Source organism: Prunus dulcis, chromosome 1 (assembly GCF_902201215.1).
Source record: "Prunus dulcis chromosome 1, ALMONDv2, whole genome shotgun sequence".
In the NCBI taxonomy this organism is placed as follows: Eukaryota; Viridiplantae; Streptophyta; class Magnoliopsida; order Rosales; family Rosaceae; genus Prunus; species Prunus dulcis.
In genome coordinates this window covers 37,216,270-37,238,590 of record NC_047650.1, presented here as the reverse complement: position 1 = coordinate 37,238,590, position 22,321 = coordinate 37,216,270, and the positions used below count along the sequence as shown (strand labels likewise).

The 22,321-nt window shown below is 36.7% G+C and overlaps 3 protein-coding genes across 5 annotated transcripts; 2 read left to right on the top strand and 1 right to left on the bottom strand.

The window, feature by feature from the left end:
- The first annotated feature begins 1,547 nt into the window (after positions 1 to 1,547).
- On the top strand, positions 1,548 to 3,559 carry LOC117619396 (amino acid permease 3-like). The gene is made up of 6 exons (XM_034349345.1): positions 1,548 to 1,668; positions 1,810 to 2,037; positions 2,158 to 2,251; positions 2,365 to 2,579; positions 2,685 to 2,824; positions 2,906 to 3,559. Exons 1-6 carry the CDS (start codon positions 1,548 to 1,550, stop codon positions 3,557 to 3,559), a joined length of 1,452 nt encoding a protein of 483 aa, XP_034205236.1.
- A 2,097-nt stretch (positions 3,560 to 5,656) lies between these two features.
- Positions 5,657 to 8,864, top strand: LOC117634202 (amino acid permease 3-like). 2 transcript variants are annotated; one of them, XM_034368176.1, is made up of 6 exons: positions 5,657 to 5,731; positions 6,698 to 6,818; positions 6,934 to 7,167; positions 7,278 to 7,371; positions 7,486 to 7,700; positions 7,824 to 8,864. In XM_034368176.1, exons 1-6 carry the CDS (start codon positions 5,726 to 5,728, stop codon positions 8,615 to 8,617), a joined length of 1,464 nt encoding a protein of 487 aa, XP_034224067.1. In that variant the 5' UTR covers positions 5,657 to 5,725; the 3' UTR covers positions 8,618 to 8,864. The 2 variants fall into 2 exon arrangements, with proteins under 2 accessions (XP_034224067.1, XP_034224075.1); XM_034368184.1 differs by lacking the exon at positions 5,657 to 5,731 and having other exon boundaries at positions 6,439 to 6,818.
- An 8,335-nt stretch (positions 8,865 to 17,199) lies between these two features.
- Positions 17,200 to 22,179, bottom strand: LOC117614215 (auxilin-related protein 1). Of its 2 annotated transcripts, none has more exons than XM_034342940.1 (9): positions 21,019 to 22,179; positions 20,302 to 20,573; positions 20,025 to 20,224; positions 19,814 to 19,946; positions 19,615 to 19,712; positions 19,023 to 19,088; positions 18,681 to 18,770; positions 18,093 to 18,269; positions 17,200 to 17,611 (listed from the first exon to the last, which is right to left on the bottom strand). In XM_034342940.1, exons 1-9 carry the CDS (start codon positions 21,696 to 21,698, stop codon positions 17,573 to 17,575), a joined length of 1,755 nt encoding a protein of 584 aa, XP_034198831.1. In that variant the 5' UTR covers positions 21,699 to 22,179; the 3' UTR covers positions 17,200 to 17,572. The 2 variants fall into 2 exon arrangements, with proteins under 2 accessions (XP_034198831.1, XP_034198832.1); XM_034342941.1 differs by having other exon boundaries at positions 20,407 to 20,573; positions 21,019 to 22,135.
- Positions 22,180 to 22,321: the final 142 nt, after the last annotated feature.

The following is a 22,321-nucleotide window of genomic DNA, read 5'->3' as shown; positions in this document are numbered from 1 at the left end:
CCCCGGACCGGCTCCGCCGTAGCAGGATATTGTCCGCTTTGGGCCTGGCTACATTCTCACCAGCCCGCACGGTTTTGTTTCTGGGAGCTCACGAAGCAACTTCCCAGGGTGGTCACCCATCCTGGGATTGCTCCAAGCCTCCAACTCGCTTAACTTCGGAGTTCCTACGAACCCAAAGCCAGTGAGCTCCCAAAAGGCCTCCCACTATATTGATGCGAGGTGTGCCATATAAGGCACATCACCCCCTCTCCGTTTGGTCGATGTGGGATCTCACATCTTGAAGTCTTTGGGGCCGTTTAAATCAAAGTAGGTTTTGTGCCTTTTTTTTTTTTTTTTTTCTGGAACGGTTAAATATTATCTCACTCCCATTGGGATTGTGCATGGAATGAAATTCACTTCTGGTTTTTTACTCATTACAACTTGACAAGTAAAGTGAGTTACATGGTTCTCTCTCTTTTTGAGCAATACCATCTTTCTAGAATTCAAAGGACCCACTTGTGTAGTGGTTTTGAGTATTTACTCTCTCAGGCAAGGTCCTAGGTTCGAGTCCTAGCATCCGTGTAGTGTGTGTGAGTTTAGTATGCTATGGCCCCTCTCAATAAGAAAGGTCTTCAAAAAAAAAAAAAAAAATAATAATAATAATAAAATTATTTGTACCACATTCATTAGAGGATCATGTCTCGTAAAAATGAGATATATCAGAAGGTACAAGTGAATTTTATCTCTACATAAGATGTAATTAATAAGGTGGTCTAGTAAACTTAGTCACACTCACATTAGTCAACAGTACATAAATTGGATTTGTGTGACTCTTTGAGTGTATGTCAATCTCAGAAGCAATGACAGTTACAGAAACTCATAACAAGGCTCAGATTCATTAAAGAACAAGATCCATCTGTTTCTCATCCCTTATTTTCTCAGATCAATCTCAGCCACACATCACATTCAGCCCACTCTAGTCGAAGTATTGTTAAAACTGTTTTAGACCCTTAACAAATTGTAACCCTATGCCACATCAGCTGCTAACTTAGTTGAATTGGTTAGTGCTGATGTGGTGGCTAAACTAGATTAGCAATGCCGATTACAGTAATTATTGTGAGAGCATTGCTTACAGGACTATATAAGGTTTTTACCAGCCTTCAATATCATTATGTAAGAATTTTCTACAAGTCAAATATATCAGAGTTCTTTTACGATTCTTTGATCTGATTGATATTGATTGAGATTCTGTTGTGCTAAGATTGACTGCCATGGGTTCGATCACAGCTCTAGAGTTATTATAGCTAATAATTTAGTTATATTCTTTCACTTGTATGTATTAAGTCAGTTGCCTTGAGAGAAATAATAAGATTTTTATCAGTTTATCAACAATGTGTTGGTCTTTTTGTAGCAAAGATGGGTATAGTTCAGTTGGTTGAACTCTTCCACCTCCACCCATGTGACCAGAAGGTCGAAAAACCCCAGGCACCCAATGAATATTTGTGTAAACCCCTGTCCCCCTATGGCTTGCACTAAAAAAAACAATAAAAATAAAGAAAAATAAAGATATGGGTGATCACACTGCCACAAGGAACCTGCAGCTTCACCACAACCCAGTTTTTGATGTCTCACTCAATGTGCAAGGAGGCTCCGACTACATTGATGATGATGGCCGCCCGAAACGAACTGGTAAGTTATACTTCTGTAATGGAGTTCAAAGCTTGACTTTTGGTTAAAAGCAAAGCATCTTGACAATGCTAAGTAAAATGTATGTGCTTTGATGTTCATGTTAAATTGTTAGTCATTATTCTTTGTGTTGTTTGTGGACAGGAACCGTTTGGACTTCAAGTGCTCACATAATTACTGCTGTGATAGGATCTGGGGTTCTGTCCTTGGCTTGGGCCATGGCTCAGCTTGGATGGATTGCTGGTCCTATTGTGATGGTCTTGTTCTCCTTTATCACCTACTACACTTCAACTCTTCTTGCTGCCTGCTACCGTGATCCGGTCACTGGAAAGCGAAATTACACTTATTCAGATGCTGTTCGATCCAACCTTGGTGAATTTTGCTGATGTTCTGATCTTTGTGGCCACATGAAAGAATTGTTCTTTCTTTTTCTTTTTCTTTTGGTCCAAAGGTTAAAAGCTCATCTTTGTTCTGCTATTTTCAATTTTTCAGGTGCACTTCAGGTCAAATTCTGTGGATCTGTTCAGAACGTGGCCCTTTTTGGAATTTCTATTGGCTTCAATATAGCAGCAGCTATAAGCATGGTGTAAGTCTTGAGTGTTTATACTCAATTAAGAATTTGGTGATGTTTGAATACATATTGTGTTAGTTATTTTGAAATGTTCTTTGGGATAATTGTTTTCTCTATTGATTAAACAGGGCAATACAGAGGTGTAATTGCAACCACAAGAGTGGTGGAAAAAACCCATGTCATATAAACATCAATCCCTACATGATAGCTTTTGGTATCTCAGAAATTTTGTTGTCTCAAATTCCAAACTTTGATAAGTTGTCCTGGCTCTCCATTGTTGCTGCAGTCATGTCCTTCACTTACTCAGGAATTGGATTAGCCCTTGGAATTGCTAAAGTTGCTGGTACAAATAGCTACCTTTTGCTTCTAAATCTGAACTTAGTTTTAAGAATTCAAGTTGTTCTTGTAAAATTGATCGAAGCTTGTTTTTTGTGCTTGTTAACACCAGAAAATGGAAAAATCAAGGGAAATATCACTGGAATTACCGTTGGCACTGTGACTCCAATTCAAAAGATGTGGAGGACCTTCCAAGCACTTGGTAACATAGCTTTTGCCTACTCTTACTCTATCATCCTCATTGAAATTCAGGTTTATATCTTCTTCCAAAGTCACAATGCCATACGTTTCTCGGTGATTTTTTGCATTTAACCAAACATTTACATGTACCAGGACACAATTAAATCTCCACCGTCTGAGTACAAAACAATGAAGAAGGCCACTTTACTTAGTTTGACACTGACATCCATTTTCTACATTCTGTGTGGCTGCATGGGCTATGCTGCTTTCGGAGACTTGTCCCCTGGAAACCTCCTCAGTGACAAAGGTTTCCACAACCCATATTGGCTCATTAACATAGCCAATGCTGCCATAGTGATCCACGTTGTTGGTGCATACCAAGTGTTTGTGCAACCCATTTTCGCGCTCGTTGAGAAAACAGCGGCAAAAGTTTTCCCAGATAGCCAATTCATCACAAAAGACATCAAAATCCCAATCCCCGGTTTCGGTGTCTACAACCTTAACCTCTTCAGATTGGTGTGGAGGACATTTTATGTGATCATAACCACTTTGATTTCCATGATCCTCCCATTCTTTAATGGTGTGGTTGGATTTCTTGGAGCTTTGGTATATTGGCCACTCACAGTTTACTTCCCTGTGGAGATGTACATTGCTCAAAAGAAGGTACCAAAGTGGAGCACAAAATGGATTTTCCTCCAAATCATAAGTCTTTCTGTCCTTGTAATAGCTCTAGCTGCTGCAGCTGGCTCAGTTACTGGTGTGGTTCAAAACCTCAAGATCTACAAGCCCTTCAAGACCAGCAGTTGATTTAGCAAAGCCTTTACTTGTAGTGCCATTATAATTTCTCAATGCCAAACACAAGAATTCAAGCAAAACGTTATTGAACTTTAATTTCTTGCTACAATTTTTTAATGTCCAACTGAATTCTATATCATCAATCATATGGTCCTGTCACTGACATGCCCCTCAAGAAAATATGGTACCTTCACAAGCACCATTGAGAGTGCGGTTTGTTAAACTTCCACTGACAAAAAATGAAACTGGTCATCAAATCTTAAGAATTACTACTTGGAAAGGTATTTCTAGGTAGATTTGAATATATATGGTGATCTTCTGAGTAGAAGTAAAACAATTAATTAACTTGCACTTTCTTTTTTGAAATCTAATAATCAAAATTTTAGGGCCCGTTTGACAACTATTTCAATTTTAGTTTTTAGTTTTCAGGGATTTGATCCCATCCTCCCCTCTCATCCTCTCTTTTAATCTCATACTCACTCCCATTCTCACTCTCCTCTATACCCTAGCACAAAAATAAAAATTGAAATTGTTATCAAACGAGCCCTTAATCTTGAACTTTAATTCTGAACATGGATATTTCAGTTTTTGTATTGTCAGATTCCCTATTTGGAAGTTGTACGACTACCCATATTGAAAAGGAATTTTGTTCTTACTTGTAAATATTCATGCCCAAGTAGGCTTACAAACTGATCATGATCAAATGCTTTCTGGGTTGCGTCAGATCAAGCTATCCAATTTTATCCCCAAAAAAAATACAACGAATTTAGTTTATTATTTTGTCCACACAAAAAAAGAAAAGAATTTCTTTTATCCATTCGACCAAACAAAAAGAAAAAGAATTCACTTTATCTACTTTCAAATATTACAACTGGAATAAAAACTGACTTGTGATAGAATCAATGAAATAGTAGTTACTAGACCGCCAAGAGAGGAGGCGAGGCAAATGTGTCTTTTTGACTCAAAGCCTCATAAAAATATAGGTGGCTCTAAAGGGTGAGGCAAATAGTTAAAATAATTATTACTTTCTTATTTAGTTTTACCCATGGAAGTTCTTTTAAATTTATAAAAATTGTTGGGTTGGGCGTCAAATTGCCTACAGCAAGGTATTTTGTCTTTGTCTAGAAGAGGTGATGAATCACTCCTTGAAGATTGACAATGGTGGCAAGGAAATTGTGGTTTGCTTTGCTACATACCTCATCCCTTGGAGATGCTAATTAAGCAGCTTTGAGAGTGTTTTTCTCTGTTATTTTGGTTGGCCTGTAAAAGAAACAACATGCAATTCAATATGGTTACGGTTGCATCCGAAGTTCTATGTTCGAATGACCTGTTCTTCAATATCGCTTGTATAAAAAAGAAGCTCATAACACATCAATTTTGGAGCACAATATTCCTGTTGCAGGCTTGGTGAGACCAAATATCATTGTTGAATATTTATTTGAATTATGTAGTTTTGTTCTTCTTCTTTTTGTTATTTTTTATCCAGGAATCTTACATGTTGGAGCCTCAGTTTGGTCTGCTGAACAGGGATTCCAAGTGATTCCTCACTTGAAGTTAAATGAATCAACTGTTTTTTCAACACCAAGATTATTCATATAAATATTCCAAAACCAGTTAATATCTTGGTTTAATCTGCTCCTCTGTTTTCAGCTGCATAACAGCTGGCCAACAAGATGTCTTTTTTTCTTCTCTTTTTTTCTTGAGTATCCAGTAGAAGATGTCAAAATTCCAGTGCTAAATCGAGTGAGTGGTTAAGTTAGTGGGTCTTCTGGTGCAATATGTCTGCATTATTTTAATATCACTATCACTTAAAAAAGAAGAAGAAACGTTTGACTGATATATTATTGATGAAAATGCTCTGAATGGGTTTGATATACTCTCTCTCTCTCTGTGTGTGTGTGTTGTGGGGATGAATAATTATGTGAGAACCATATTCATTATTCTTATCTTTCAGTAAGGGATGGATGATAAGCCTTACACGTGGGACAATTTTTTATTCTGATTTCTAGGGTGGTGTTTTAAAGAGAGATTAAAATATCGGTTTTTAGCAGCTATGAATTCTGCTATATAAGGAAGCTCTGATTGATCCAAGATATGCACAACCAACAACCAAAGTAATATCCATCTCTCTGTTGTTGGGTTGCTGCATTTTGCATAAGCAAAGAGGCTTAGCAACTAATGACGGTAAGGATCTTAAGAAGCTCTTGCTTTTCAATGTCAGCTACTAATTAATAGCATTGTTTGGAGCACTTTTTTTATTTAGCATGAACTTTCTTGCTGCATAAACTAGAATATACGCACAAGTGTGTATCACGAGGTCATGTTAAAGTAATTTTTTTTCATTGCCAAGGTCAAAATCTGTGGATATGTGGGTTCGAATCTTAGATTTCTGGTCTATAAGTTAAGGCTTTTTTTACCCGATTAGACCTCATTGGTTATGTTTTTTAGTAGTTTACATGGCTAACATTTGGTTGATGCACAACCATATAATCAAAAGGCATGACTTGTATGATTAAAAGTTTTCAACTGTTACTACAAGTACTAAATACATCCCAAAATTGAGCAACTCAAAACAGTGGCTCCTGTTGATCCGTTTGGAACAAAATAGAAGTTACGTGTGTGAGTTGAAAGTTGAAGGAGAGGAGGGAGAAAGTGCTTTTGGTGGGTCACTACACTAAAAATATCAAAAGTTGGGAGAGATTTTCAATATCTTTGAAGTTCAGTCAAGTTGGATGAGAATTTGGCGTGTGTGTTGCACACAGGCAAATATTGTATTTGGTGGTTGACGTTTGAGTCTTCTTGGGTCTATTAGACCACGTGGCCTTGCATTTTCTTGCCACAGAATTGTTATATATACTCCCACCTCCCATTTCCATTTTGCACACCGACTTCAATTCTCTGTACTTCATTTGGGTTTCTGTAGCTCATCTTGGGGTGTGTTTAGCGTGACATTCTAAGTGTCAGTTCATTGTGTTGAAGCAGAGAGAGCTAAACAAGCTCATATAACAAGTCTTAGATCAATTAAAGAACAAAACACATCTCTTTGTTTTCCTTCCTTTTTCATAGATTTTGAGTGCATAGAGCTAAAGACTTGTTCTTTTATCCTACACAAATTAAAAGGCTTGAACTTTTGTGTCTTTTATGACAAAGATGGGTGACAATACAAAGAACCAGCAGCTTCATCACCACCAAATTTTTGACGTCTCAGTTGATGTGCCTCCACAAGGAGGCTCCAAGTGCTTTGATGATGATGGTCGTCTCAAACGAACTGGTAAATTTATCTTCTTTACCACAGAAGTATGCTAAAAAGCATTTAAAAGACAGGTCTTTGGCCTTGATCATGTTAAAATTGTTGGTCATTAATCTTTGTCTTGCTTGTTTACCAGGAACTGTTTGGACTTCAAGTGCTCACATCATTACTGCTGTGATTGGTTCTGGTGTTCTTTCCTTGGCTTGGGCCACAGCTCAGCTTGGATGGGTTGCTGGTCCTTCTGTCATGCTCTTGTTCTCCTTTGTCACTTACTACACTTCCACTCTTCTCTCTGCTTGCTATCGTTCCGGCGATTCTGTCACTGGAAAGAGAAACTATACTTACATGGATGCTGTTAGATCCAACCTTGGTAAATTTTGCTAGTGGTTTGATCTTTTTGGCGATATGAAAAAAAAAAAAAAAAAGTAGTCTTTTACTAAAGGTTCTAAAGTTTTGTTCCGTTAACTTTGATTTTCTTAGGTGGAGCTAAGGTCAAAATCTGTGGATATGTCCAGTACTTGAACCTTTTTGGAGTTTCCATTGGCTACACAATAGCATCATCTATAAGCATGATGTAAGTCTGAGTATTTAAAACTCAATTAGGAATCTGGTGATGTTGTTTTAGTGATGTTAAAATAATATTTGGGCTTATGGTTTATTTTTTATTTTTCTGGTGTTGATTAAACAGGGCAATAAAAAGGTCTAACTGCTTCCACAAGAGTGGTGGGAAGAATCCATGCCATATAAACAGCAACCCCTATATGATTGCTTTTGGCATTACAGAAATTATTTTCTCTCAAATTCCAAACTTTGATCAACTTTGGTGGCTCTCCATTGTTGCTGCAGTCATGTCCTTCACTTATTCAACAATTGGACTTGGCCTTGGAATTGCTCAAGTTGCAGGTACAAATAGCTAGCTTTGGAGCTAACGTTATGATTAAAAATCTGAACTTATTAGTTTTTGGGATTAAATTGGGTTTTACTAAAGATGACTGAAGCTTGCATTTTCTGCTTGTCAATTGCCAGCAAATGGAAACATCATGGGAAGCATGACTGGAATAAGTATTGGCACTGTGACTCCAATGCAAAAGATGTGGAGGAGTTTCCAAGCACTTGGTGACATAGCTTTTGCATACTCTTACTCTCTCATCCTTATTGAAATTCAGGACACAATAAGATCCCCACCATCTGAATCCAAGACAATGAAGAGGGCCACTCAAATTAGTGTGGCAGTCACTACCCTTTTCTACATGCTCTGTGGCTGCATGGGATATGCTGCTTTTGGAGACTTATCCCCTGGAAACCTCCTCACTGGTTTTGGTTTCTATAACCCATACTGGCTCCTGGACATAGCCAATGCTGCTATAGTAGTCCACCTTGTTGGTGCATACCAAGTCTATGCTCAGCCTCTTTTCGCCTTTGTTGAGAAAACCGCAGCACAAAAATTCCCAGATAGCGATTTCATCACGAAAGACATCAGACTCCAAATCCCTGGAATCGGTCCTTACAACCTCAACCTCTTCAGAATGATTTGGAGGACAGCTTTTGTGATCATAACCACTGTGATCTCCATGATCCTCCCCTTCTTCAACGACGTGGTTGGACTTCTCGGGGCTTTTGGGTTTTGGCCACTCACAGTTTACTTCCCCGTGGAGATGTATATTGTTCAAAAGAAGATCCCAAAGTGGAGCACAAGATGGCTTTGCCTCCAAATCCTAAGTGTTGCTTGCCTTATAATAACCATAGCAGCTGCTGCTGGCTCAATTGCTGGGGTGGTCAGTGATCTCAAGGTCTACAAGCCATTCAAGACCAGCTACTGATTTAGCAGAATTTAACCAACTGCCCATTTACTCAGCATTTCCTAAATCAGGGAAGGAAAGAGAATTGGTCATTGGGGTCAATTCTTGTTCATGTTCATATAACAAAGCGTAAATTGGTGTTGTTCAAGTTAGTTTTTGTTGCTTAGTGTCTCTGTGTTGGTTTTACCGTCTTCGAAAAAAGAAAAGGCGGTGCCATGTATGTATTCATCTGAAATCAAATCAAGAGTACTTCCCATTTCCCAAGTAATTTCTCTGATTTTTCAATGCAAATTAGAAGAGATATGGCAGAAGTTATTAGAGCAATTCTATCCATTTGTCATTAGCCATAACAAGGGGAGGTAGGGCAGCCACTATTTACGTGAATAGTGGTTCTCCTTACAAATAGTATTTTGTGTTTCCACCCATTGTCATGGCTAAGGGCAATTACTATTCTTTTTTTTTTTTCATAAATTTTTTTACCTCAATAATTAATTTGGATAATATTTTCGAATAACATTTCCAGGTTCCTACGTGTCAAGACTATTCATAATCAGATAAAATTTCTGGATAAGATTTTTGGGTTCAAATTTCGGATGAATTTCAAAATTCAAATTTCATATAAATTTTTGGGTTCAAATTTCAGATGAATTTCAAAATTCAAATTTCATATAAATTTTTGGGTTCAAATTTCAGATGAATTTCAAAATTCAAATTTCAGATAAATTTTTGGGTTCAAATTTCAGATGAATTTCAAAATTCAAATTTTAGATAAATTTGGGTTCAAATTTCAGATGAATTTCAAAATTCAAAATTCATATAAATTTGGGTTCAAATTTTGGATGAATTTCAAATTTCATATAAGATTTTCATCCAATTAAATCATCTCACGTGGCATGTTTATCTTGCCAAAATTTTCTATAAAACCAGAGGCTCAGCTCATACATCTCACACCACATCTTTCTATATTTTCATTTCTCAGAGTTTAGAATTCATACTCCATTCATTCTCAATGGAAGATTTTAGGAGATGCTTAGAGAGGCAAGAGCGAGAAACAAATGAGAGAAACCGTAGAGCAGATGAAATCAATGAGTTGCAGAGACAAGTCGATGAACAAGTTGTCATAGCAATGGCTTGCAAGATGAAGAGAACTAAGGTCGCTGCCGTGGTTCACAAGTCAGCCGCCGCAGGAATGTGGACAGACATAGGCATTCTCGGGGTAAGAATCTTTTGGAAGATTATTTTATCCCAACTTCTTTGTACTCTAATGTTGATTTTTGAAGGCGATTTAGAATGCAACCTCATTTGTTCAATAAAGTCATGCATGATATTTGCAATTATGATGCATACTTTGTTCAAAAGTGTGATGCTGCTGGGGTTTTGGGACTTCTTCCGGAGCAAAAGCTTACAGCTGTTATACGAATGTTGGCGTATGGAGCATCTGCTGATTAGGTGGATGAGATTACCCAGATGGGGAAGTCCACTACGTTGAAGGCTTTGGTAAGATTTTTTCAAACAGTTGAAACTCTGTACACTAGGGACTACCTGCGTAGACCTACTCCCAGGGACCTCCAAGGCTTCTACAAAAAGCTGAAGCTCGAGGATTTCCAGGAATGATTGGTAGCATCGACTGCATGCACTGGCAATGGAAGAATTGCCCAACTGCCTTGCAAGGTGATTACAGAAATAGGAAAGGCCAAAAAAGTATCATCCTGGAAGCCATTGCTGGCTTAGACACATGGGTTTGGCATGCCTTCTTTGGAGTTGTCGGATCCCAAAATGACCTCAACATGCTGGGTCAATCCTCGGTCTTCAACGATGTATTGAGAGGCCAAGGCCCCAATATCACCTATCAAGTCAACAATACAGTCTACCAGACGGGGTATTATCTAGCTGACGGCATCTACCCTAGGTGGACCACTTTTGTCAAATCCATTCCGAATCCCCGATCCCAAAAGCAAAAATTATTTGCTACCTATCAAGAATGATACAGGAAAGATGTCGAAAGGTGTTTTGGCATCCTTTAAGCTCGGTGGTTGATTATTCAAGGTGCGACCCGTATGTTTGATAAGGAGATCCTCAAAAGCATTATGATGACTTGCATCATCCTTCATAATATGATTGTGGAGGATAAGTACGATTATGATGCTTTAGAGGTCTACGAACCAAATCTAATGAACACGGCCTTGACATGGATTTATGAAAGGCCCATGAGGCCAAGTGGAGAACCGTTTAAGCCGGAACCGTTGGTGAGGGATGGTCGTTTCATGACCCGGATGATAGAGAGATGCAATCCTCGTATATTCATGCAATGCGTCAAGTTGACTTGATGGAGAATCTATAGGCGGTGAAAGGCAATGAAGATGAATGACGAAGCATAGATGCTTTGGTTATGTTTTATTTAGTTATGGTTTGGTTGTGTTGTTTTTTTATTTATTATGGTTTGGTTGTGGTTTGTTATTATTATTGTGTCTTGTTTGTAGTTTTATTTATTTATTATGGTTTGGTTGTGTTGTTTTTTTATTTATTATGGTTTGGTTGTGTTTTGTTATTATTATTGTGCCTTGTTTATAGTTTTTTTTTTAATTTTAATTTTGTTTTGTTTGATGTATGGAATATGTTGAATAAAAATGTATTTTATTGAATGCTTTGTTTATTACATAAAGAAATCCAATACAAGGCATTAAGAATTACTACTGCTAAAATAAAATGCATGAATTACAACAACTTTAATAGAAAACATGAAAAATACAAATACATAAAAGGTATGCCAACTAATTTAATTGTTTTCATCATTTAACCAATCCTTGTTGCTAGGCCCACCATCCCGGAAAAGTCTTCTTCTCATAACATCCCTTCGTTCTAGCTTCCAAAATTGTTTTGTTTCAGGTGACATATGGCTTGTATCCATCGCCATGGTGTCCCGATCCGTCTTGTCCATATCTTTTCTGCGCAAGTACTCCATTTCTTGTGCATACTCGGCTTGAATTGTCATCTCGTTATCTTGACGTTTCTGCTCCATTTCAATTCTTATGGCGTTCTGCCTTACAATTTCCTCCAAAAATTTTGAATTATTATTTCTTGAATTACCCGCTTTCTTTGCCTTCGCAGCCTTTTGGCCAATGGGCCTCGGCTCCTTTTCGATAGGTGAGTCTTGACTCATAGGGGAATCGAGAGGTGAATCCGATGTCGTTGAATCACAGAGTGGCGTCTCGTTTAACACAATGGCGGGACCCATCGGAATAATTATGAAGCGTTTGTAATATTTCACCACCTCCCAACATTCATGATGGTTGAAACTTTTTTTGCCACCCCCGGTTGCACCGAACCACATCTGTGCTTGAATCAAACAAAAAAATGGAAATGCAAGAAATATTTAAAATATATTGGATATGCAAGTAACAAAAAAAAAAATAATGGAAATGCAATTAACCTTACAAATAAATTGGAAGTGCAAGAAATATTAAGAAACAATTGGAAATGCACGAAATATTAACAACATATTGAAAATGCACGAAATATTAACAAAATATTGAAAATGCAAGAAATATTAACAAAATATTAAAATGCAAGAAATATTAACAACATATTGAAAATGCAAGAAATATTAACAACATATTGAAAATGCAAGAAATATTAACAAAATATTGAAAATGCAAGAAATATTAACAAAATATTTAAAATGCAAGAAATATTAACAAAATATTGAAAATGCAATAAATTTTAACAAAATATATATATTAGGAGATTAAATTTAATAAAACGAAAATTACAAAATACTTACCTCGTTAGTACGATTTTCCCTCTTCTATAGTTGTCCATCGTTTTTGCCAAGGCATCTCTCCATTTTCCCAACTCTTTATTGAGAATTTTTCACCTACTAGATAATGTCATTTCTGTACGAGTCGACCTCAGAATTTTTTCACAAAATTCGGCATGAATTTTTTTCCATATATGAAAAAATTTCATCTCATTGCCTGACACGGGACAATGACAAACTTGGAGCCAAGCCTCACACAAGGAAACATCTTCCATGGTGCTCCACGCCCCTCCGGTTTCGATAAAAGAAGCAATAAAAATAAGAAATAAAAATACAAAGTGAAAGAGAGGAAAATGTTGAGTAAATAGTGAATAATAGTATAAGTATAATAAAATGTATGAGGATTGGTGTTGAAAGTGAAGGGTATTTATAAGTATTTATAGAAGAAAAAAAAATCAAATTTTTATAGTATTTTTAAAAAAAAATGTCGATTTTTTTTCATAATTTTATTGCCAAAAAAATACCAGCTGTTGGATTGAATTCGGAGAAACAGATCGGAGAGCTGAGGGCGTGACACGTGGCTTCTTCCCTTTGGAGATTGCGTTGCGCATGACGTCGCAACACGCGGGCTCGACCTCGGGCTGAACTGACCTTCGGGCCAGCCCGATTTCGTGGAACCCGCTCTCAGTCCGAACTTAAACTCACCGTTGGAACAACTTTTTTTTTTTCCCCCCCAACTTGAGGCTCAGCTGACGGGTGGAGTTGCTCTTAGTCTTAGTTTAAGTTAAAGATCCAATATTTCATCAATCATATTGCCCTGCCACTGAGAACCATTGAGAGTGCAAGCAAACTGTTAAAACCCCACTGACAGAAAGAAATAAACATGGGAAAATTTAACCATCCAAAAATTCCATGGATTGCATGTGCCGCAGACTTGACATAAAGAGATGGACCCCATGAAATCATACTTAAACTAATCAGATAATGTTGTGAAATCTGTCCTTTTCTGCTTTCTGGGAAGACCCAAGATAATGGGTTTTTATTACAAAAACTAAGTACTAAGTACTAAACGCTAGAGAGTCAGCTTTTCACATCTAGGCATTGATATCCATTTAACACAAAGATTCAAGAATGTTTTAGCCTTCAGCCTTTCTTGTACACCAGGTGACCCAATCAACCTAGCCCAAATCAATCTAATTTAGTATGTCCACAAAATTAAAAAAGCTCCAACTGTCCACAATTGCAGCAATTGAGCTTGGAAATCTGAACAAGGATATCCTTTTGCAAATGTGAATGTGATCCTTTAAAAAAGTGTTAATTTCCTTTAAGATTGAAATTGCTTGTTTTCCTTGCACAGCAAAAGGAAGACTAGTTTAGCTGTGCAGCGTTTCTGGGGTTTTTGCTCCCCTTTATCATTAAATAAAAAAAAAGAAGGAAGAGTAGTTTAACTAGAAGAAGTTTCTGTGATGTAGGTGTGAATGTTCCTTTTAGAAAAATCAAAAGGGACTGCAGACAAATCAAAAGGGTCTGCAGAAATATCAAAAGGGTAAAGAAAGGTGGAAGATATATTATTAAATAGTGGTTGTGCTCATCAAAAGCTTGACTCTTTGAGGTCATGAATGAAGAAGCTTGGTTTTAGTCGTTTCTTCTGATAGTGCTGTCTGTTCATCCAAATGACAATGCCTAAGTTGACTCTCTGACCCTCCTCTGTGCATATAGGCAGTTGAAGACTTATATAAGTCGTGGTAGTGGGAAGGGGCTGCTCTTGGCAGCCACCCTAGGGTTGTGGATGGCAAGTGGTAGGGCCTCTGTCTCCATCGTCAAATGCTGCTCAAAAGCTTTTCCGTCTCTTTAGCTTCTGCACTTTAGTGAGTTGTTGTGCCTTGTCGGTGGGTAAAGATTAAAGAAAACAAAAGTGTGGGTTTTCTGTTCTAAATATAGTAATTTATGGTTAATCGTTTTATTAGCTCATGAACTTAAACTCGATTTACATTTGAGTCTCTCAATTTCCAAAATCAATTTCCAAAATGATTCTCGTAGTTCTTTAACTTCAGTTTCGTTATGACAAATAGTCCTGCCGTCAATTTTGGTAACTTTTTCTGTTAAATGCATTGGCAAAATAGTATTTTTATATTAAAACAAAAAAAAAAGAATAAAAAATCATATCTAAAATAACAATAAAATCAAATTAAACAAAAAACCAAAAAACCAAACCAAAAAAAAAATCAAGTTTTTGGAGAGTAGAAATCGGGATAAAAGGGGAGAGAGAGAGTTTAATTTTAATTTTTTATTCATATTTTAATCAATTTTGATGCAAAAATATCATTTTGCCCCTGCATGTAACAGAAAGTTTAACAAAATTGACGATATGACCATTTGTTCTAACGAAACTGAAGTTAAAGGACCACGGGACCCATTTTTAAAATTGAGGGACTCAAATGCAAATCGAGTCTAAGTTTAGAAACTAATAAAATGATTAATCCTTATAATTTATTAGCAATGGAGAACTAGAGAAGAATTTGTAAGATTCAAGAGGAATGTGGAAGGAATTTGGTGTAAAGTTCACTTGGATTAGGTTATGATTTAGTGCAACTGGGCACAAATTTTGATGATGTGGAATTTTTCCAAGTTTGAATTCAATTTTCTAGTTAAATAAGAGTGCTGTTATTTCCACCCATCTGTTGTTTTTCTCCACCCACCTTATCTTCCAAAAATTTAAAGACAAATATACCCCTTTGTAAACAAATTTCAAAGGACTTAAAAGAAAAAACCTTTGACTCACAAATATTAACCTTGCCGTCAGGTTACATCAAAAACTCCGTTTGTTTGTTAATGTAGCACATATGTGGAGTCTATGAATCCAATAATATAATGCCACATGTATTTAAAATACAATATTTTTAAAAATTAAAAATGAAAAAACCAAAAGAAAAGTCTCCCTCTGTCTCTGCGTTCTCTATCCCTCTCTCCTCCATCTAATATCAACCCAGCCCCAGCCTCGCCCTCAATCCTAACCCCTCCCGTGACCCACCCGCCCCAACACACCAGCGCACTGACCCCCTTCTCTCTCTATTCCAATATCACCTCATGAACCATAAAGTTCCCAAATTCATCACATACAGTATTAAAGGGCAATAACCTAAGAAAGAAAAAAGTGAAGAAGACAAAAAAAAAAACAAATGGGTCTAAAAGAAATGCATCCAAACCTTAAATAAGAATGCAATTACACAAAGTGGAACACAAGTGCCAGGCCCGTTGCATAGAATCTGCAATTCAAAAATAGGTGCCCATGAATGATTTGATTTCAAAATTGGGAAAGGGTTTAGGTGGCTGTCAGGTGGGTGTGCTGGCTATGGGGAGGAGCCACCGTGAGATTGGGGAAGAGCCTCACTAATTTGGATGAATTAATAAAGGGTATTTTAGGAATAATAGTGGGTAGAAAGATAAAATTGTGTTTTTTAAAATTTACATAGTAGGTGATAAAATAAGGTGAGTGAAGAAATAGGATAGTGGGTGGAAGTGGGTGAAAATAATAGCATTCTTAAATGAATTAAAAATTTTAAATCTGGAGATTCAAGCTTATGCAGATTCAGGTATGAAATTTTCTTGGAATCAATTGATAATCATTGCAAAATCAACTTTACCAACCCCACAAACTTGTGTGACCTTGGAGTACTTTTTTATATATAAATAATCTAATCTAATATAATCAACGATTTTTTTTTGGGAGATTCACTATTATACCCAATATAAGAGTTTAAATTATAAAAAAAACTTATATAAAATGAACTTTAGGAACACACCCAAAACTCATTTACAACATAACAAAAAGACTTTTAACTTCTTTTAAATTACAAAACGGTCATTGATTTCTTAAAACAAACTCAACCTAAAAACCTCATAAAAAAGCCCAAAAAACTCAATAGGGCATTAAAGTAATTTAATAATCAAAATTAAATTCAATAGGGGTAGTTGTCATTTTTTAGGTTTTTTTTAGGTTTGTTTATATAAATTAAGTAGTGTATGGTTTATTTATAGTTTTAGTGCTAAAAATGAGTATATGACTAAATATATATATTTTTTTTTTGTCTCTTCTTGTTTTTTGGTGTTGAGGAATTAAAGCTTAAAACCTTTTCTTTTAAGTTTCTTGAGCTGAAATTAAAGCTTAAAGCTTCAGGATGTATTGTTTCCCGGGTAGTTTAGAGAAATTTAAAAAAAAAAACTGGGAATTCACCTTCCTTGATCCTTGTGTTGGACTTCCAAATCGTTTTACGAAGCTTTTGTTTTCTTGGTCCTGATTACTGAAAGTCATCAGATTTCTTTATCGGCCTCTAACAGAGCATAGGTTTCTAGTCAAAGCTGGTCGTGTGTTTTTTTCCTTTTTTTTTTTTTTTTGGTTTTTTTTATTTCCTGATCTATTATTATAACAGGTCGTGTTGGGTTATTCGTAAATTATAACGGATCGTATTTAGGTCTGACAATTTTCACCCATTTAAGTTAATGGGTCGTACTGTATCAACCCATTAAGTTAACAAATTAACGCAAACATGACCCGAAACCCATTAACACGGCCGTTTGCCAGGTCTAGCCTCGAGGTGTGATGGGATGTCCTTATTAATTATTTCCAGTACTTTTCGATAAATGATTCATTTACAAGTTTTTGGCCAGATGGCTATCCAATATTTCAAAATAAATTTCCAAACAGAAAAGAGTATGGAATTTGACTACCATCCATGCTTATGAATGTATTCTGCAACTGCAAGGGTTGTCATATCAAAAGGACAATTCAAAGCTGATAATCCTTTAGGCAACTCGAGAATCATCAGGAACTGCTAAATATGGGAAATATTGACAGAAAAACTGTAAATATAAATCTGTCTGGTCAACAACTCAATTATAGCCCACAAGATAAAAACTATAGAAGAACTCAATATCACAACAAAAGGGATGAATATATTGATTTCATCCCACTTTATTTTGTAATATTTCTGTGGCACCATTGATATACAAAACCATAAACATCGGTATTCCTTACCAGGGATTTTACAGATAAAAATGAAGTCTTGTAAATTTGTAATAGATAACGGAAGCGAAATTCAGCCCATCTTGCTTTGTAGCTGCAAACCAGCATTTCCACCAGCACAGCACATGCATCTTCCCTGAGGAACCCTTGTGGATGTTAAACGGATCAAGCTATAAAGAATGAATCATCAAAATTCCTAAGAGAGTTCCTCCTTGTTGAACTTGTTCCAAGCTTCCTGTTTCAGTATAAACCATATCAAACATGAAAACAAGCACAACTTAAACGAATAGCAGTCGTTCTAGGATAAAAGAAAAGATCTAAATCCATTTCCAGCGACAATGAATTATGTCAGACAGATCATGCAACATAAATTGAGGGTATGAACATATATTTAATATTAACATAGAAATGAATAATTTTATTAGAAATCTTCTAGATTGAACTGCCATCACTTTCACGGTAGAGTCACACAACTCAAGTACAGCAAACCTGCTGAACCTGATGAGCAGAGAATGTGGCCTACAAAAGAGTGAGTGAAAACATAACCAAAAAAAAAAAAGATATCTTCCTACATTTAAGAAAATCAGGAAGCCCCTAAAAGACTATCCAATCATCAAAATATTACTTAGACAAAAAAGTGAAATAACCAGCACTTCATAAAGTGTTGAAATAAATACTTAGGTTCTGTTAGGAATTTGATACATTGATAGAGGTACCTTAAGGATATCAAAAACCTTCTCCGCAGTATATTTTTGTTCAAGACTAGCACCTTTCTGTTGAACCTTATCAGGATGGATACACAATGTGGCCTTCCTATAAACCTTTTTAACTGAGCCAGATGTAATCAAATCTGTCAGTGAAACTGGCTCCCATCCAGATTCAGGCCAAAGCACCTGTTCATCATTCCAGAAATGAAGAAGTTAGTTGCTATTGAAAAGGTTTTATGATATCTTGGGTGATGATGCAAGAAAAGGCCCATTCTCAACAATTTAGGAATCAAAGGTCAAACGTCATTTTACTATATGACAATTTTCATTTTTCTCTAAAATATCATGGTATAGGTAATTTTAACATACTGCAACAAAGAATGAAGTTAAATAGGTGTGTTGTTCGGGACAAAAATTATGCAAATTCTATTAAGCTTGGAATTCCAAGTCAGCAGGAAGTAACTTACATCGACTTTTAAAGTAAGATGTTAAAGGCAAGGAAGATGGGAAGATAAACGAGAGCAGACCATTTCTTGTGCACTAAAACACTACAATTATGCAAAATCTCAAAAGCATACTAAATGTAGAATAACATACACTTTGCAATGATGACAACAGTGCACGCATATTGCCTTCTTTCCCATAAGACCAGCTCTTTATTTTGATATTGAGAGTCTCAGCAATTCTCTGCAAAGTAAAATTAAAAATAAACTAAGCCAATAAATATAAGAAGCTGTGATGATGTATGGAGACAAATAAATTACAAAACAATATACAAACATGAAATAAAAGCTACCCCTAGACCCTAACACAAAAATATATAATTTAAAACACATTTTAAGATTGAAGATATACCATCAGCCAATTTGTAAAGAATCCCTATGCACAAAATCCCGAAATATGTATCAAAATGCCAATGATGGACTCAAAACTACTTACACGCTTCTCCTCTTGCTCCTGCTGAGTCTTACGATCGCGTTGGTTCATATCAGCCACTGCTTGTAACTAATGATGACAAGCAAAACAGTCAAATTGTGCCAGAGGGATACAAATAGAAAATTAAGCCTGAATTAACTATAAATCAGAAACATTTTCTATAAACTATAGATCTTAGCATCAAGATGATGTAGGTGAACCTCAACAGAATAAAGAGCAGTTAATTTTAACTACTTGTCAACTAGCCCATGGCTGCATAACATTATGCTCACAGTGCAGGTAATAAAATGGTGAAAAGGGGTCAACATTGGACTGCTTGTTGGAGAAAAAAGAAAGAAGGAAGGAAAGAATTCGTGGAATTTAGTGATGACTCTAAATTCTAAGGTATAGTAGATTTTTAAAATAGATAAAAGGCTTTTACTATTCACTTTTGTTTATTGTGTCCTTTTCAATAGTAACTCGTCTCTATCTGCTTCCCTACTTTGTCTAGTTTTCTTTATATTGACCTTCCTTTTGCACTCACCAAAACGAAAACAGAGACAAAGCAAAGCATTAAAAGAAAAACAGCAAAGTGATAAGAGGGAGAAACACAGACCGCACGCTTATGTGCTCTTTGGTGACGTCCCAATCTGGCTCTGCGTCTTTCTTCACTTTCACCTTCAACTTCTTCAAATTCTACAAAACCAGGGGAAGCTGATGCAAACAAGAACATAGAAATCAGCAACAAGAAAGGTTTTCCCCAAATGCTTATATACAGTCTCTACGGATGAAGTTGAACTTTAACAATTAATTACCTCCATTCATTGAAAAAAGGTCATCAAAAATCCCAGTCGCAGACGAAGACTTCTTCATGCTACTTGAGATTCCAGACGTCCCTTGGGGTCTAGGCCCTCCTCTGTTGTTTGTCGGTGCAACAAATACTGGGTCCTGAAAATTGCATCAGTAAGCAACTACATAATCCACTGGTGCTGAAAACACCATATTTACTACATTTATGCTTCTCACCAAAGTTGCAGGTGCAGCCCATGACCGTGGTACACTGTTTGATCGAAAACCCATTAGATCATCTTCACTAGATCTACCACATCTAGTGGCTGAGGTTTCTACATCTTCATGAACATTTGTGCGTCCAGTTGCATTGTTTCGCACCGTACCTTTGGCAAATTCCTCAAGTTCGTCTATAGAAGACACACCAGAGCTCCTTTCTGCAATCAGTTAAGGTAGTAATGAGGGGGAAAAATATTCATCGAATTTGCTTTTTAATTTGAGGAAGCAGAAAAACCTTTATCTCCCTTTGAAACTTGGGCTGACTTCGGAGGGGATTTCAATTTTGTGGAACTATTTGATGAAACACCAAGTTTTGCTCCTCCAGAATTGCTGAACTTACTGATTTTTTCCAGTTCTGAAAAAATATCTGAGGAATCATATGCGGGTGTTGAAGTTGAAGTTGAAACTGATTCTAACACCACAAAGGGGTCGTCCAATGATGAACTGAAGTTTGATTTAGTTGAATGAACGGTCGATTGCTGACGATGATTCTCCTGTGCGTATGTTCTGAACAAAAGATATTAAAATGAGAACATCCGTGTCACTCAGGTTACTTGCAAATAAAGATATTAGTAACTACATTATCACATCCATAAACAAAAAGTGTTATAAAAGATGCTCCGATCAAGAAAGTCGACATAATCATGTCTGTGACAGCAAACTGAGGTAACTTATACATTTGAACAAGTAACATTTCCATTGTTATTCCAAAAGTAGTAATAAAAACAATTTCACAACTGTAAATGCAGTAAGCTGACACAGCTATGAGACTAAAGTGATGCATTTTACATGGACAGTTAGTCAGGAAACTCAAATGCAATGATTAAATGGAAATTTAATTAAATCAATTCTATAAATGACTAACTACCATTTACCAGAGCAATTTGCATTAGACTAACATAAGAAGAAAAACCTAATTAACCCATCATTTATTTGCTCAAATCATACATACCCATTATTTGAAGGAGCGCTTCCACCAAACCCAGGTATCAAATCATCAAAATCACCTCCACTCTTCCCCACCTTTGCAGACCTATTAACATTTTTATCATTCTTCACGTTCAAAGTTTGCAGTTTTTGTCGTACTCCGCTAAGATCACCTAGCAGATCATCAACTGTAGCACTCTGCATCGGAGCCGAAGCAAATGACCCAAAAATATCATCCCCCTTCGCATTACTCTTACCAGAGCCCGGCCTCTTCAAGCCAGGCATTCCACCAAACACGTCATAGGCATCCTTATATCCATTAAACGACGACGATTTTGCATTAGAACCGGAAAATATCGAATCAAAATTGAAAGAAGAACCTTCTGACTGCTTTGCGGGCTTAACGGGTCCGCCGAAGATGTCATCATAATCGTCCAGACCTCCAAAACTGCGCGTTTTGTTGTTAGAGCCCGACTGGAAGAGTCCGTCCTGAGCGTCAAAAAAAGACGCGTAATCGGAATTGGAATTGGCGGGAGGAGATCTGGAAGAGTACGACGACGTTTTGGGGTTCGAATTCGAATCGGCCACGAAGTTCCAGGCCTGGGTGTCGTTGGCGCTCGTGGGTCGTTTGGATGCGGCCATTGGAGCCGATTTGCCTTGGGGCTTCAACCCATATTGCTCGGTTAAGACACCAAACTCGTCCATATCAGAATTTTAGAGAAATGTGTCACAATTGAGCTTAAAAAATATCGAAATTTTGACAAAAAGAAAAAATGGGTTTGATTGAGCTATGCACAGAGGAATTTGTGCAATACAGAAATCTAAAATCTGGGTTTATCTAATTGGTCTATGATCTACACAGTGTAATTGGGGAACAAACAAAAAAGTTCAAAATTAAGAACAGGGATGTGGAAATGGGGACAATTGGGGAACTTTTTAATTGGACAATCTGTGCAGGGAGAGAGAGAGAGAGTGAGTGAGAGAGAATTGGGTTTCAGATGGTGAGGACTGTAGAGAAAGAAAAGAGGGGCTTGGATAGTTTTCCGGGGATTTGTATGAAGATTCCGGCTTTTCTTCTTTCTATGTCTGTCGCTGGACTCCTCTCGCTCTCTCTTAAAAATTTTAAGTGGCGGACCACGACATTTGCCACGAAGCTTCACAAAGCCTCCATTTTTCAATTTTGATTTATATTTTTTTTTCATTTAAATGTGTTTTTACAAACAAAAAACTTGGTTTTGTTGTTCTCTTTCTTCTGTTGCAAAATGGTACAGTGCATCAAAGTAAAAAATCGAAATCAAGCTACAGGACTGAAAGTCTAATTTAGCTTT

Bases quoted from the DNA above. Each gene is read 5' to 3' on its own strand.
- LOC117634202 (XM_034368184.1), top strand. From the start codon at position 6,689: ATGACAAAGATGGGTGACAATACAAAGAACCAGCAGCTTCATCACCAC. The intron at 6,819-6,933 runs GTAAATTTATCT...CTTGTTTACCAG, and splicing joins TGGTCGTCTCAAACGAACTG to GAACTGTTTGGACTTCAAGT. The intron at 7,701-7,823 runs GTACAAATAGCT...GTCAATTGCCAG, and splicing joins TGGAATTGCTCAAGTTGCAG to CAAATGGAAACATCATGGGA.
- LOC117614215 (XM_034342940.1), bottom strand. From the start codon at position 21,698: ATGGACGAGTTTGGTGTCTTAACCGAGCAATATGGGTTGAAGCCCCAA. The intron at 19,713-19,813 runs GTAATTAATTGT...TGTTTGCATCAG, and splicing joins CCTTTTTTCAATGAATGGAG to CTTCCCCTGGTTTTGTAGAA. The intron at 18,771-19,022 runs GTAAGTAGTTTT...TTTACTTTGCAG, and splicing joins AGGAGCAAGAGGAGAAGCGT to AGAATTGCTGAGACTCTCAA.
- LOC117619396 (XM_034349345.1), top strand. From the start codon at position 1,548: ATGGGTGATCACACTGCCACAAGGAACCTGCAGCTTCACCACAACCCA. The intron at 2,038-2,157 runs GTGAATTTTGCT...TCAATTTTTCAG, and splicing joins TGCTGTTCGATCCAACCTTG to GTGCACTTCAGGTCAAATTC. The intron at 2,580-2,684 runs GTACAAATAGCT...TGTTAACACCAG, and splicing joins TGGAATTGCTAAAGTTGCTG to AAAATGGAAAAATCAAGGGA.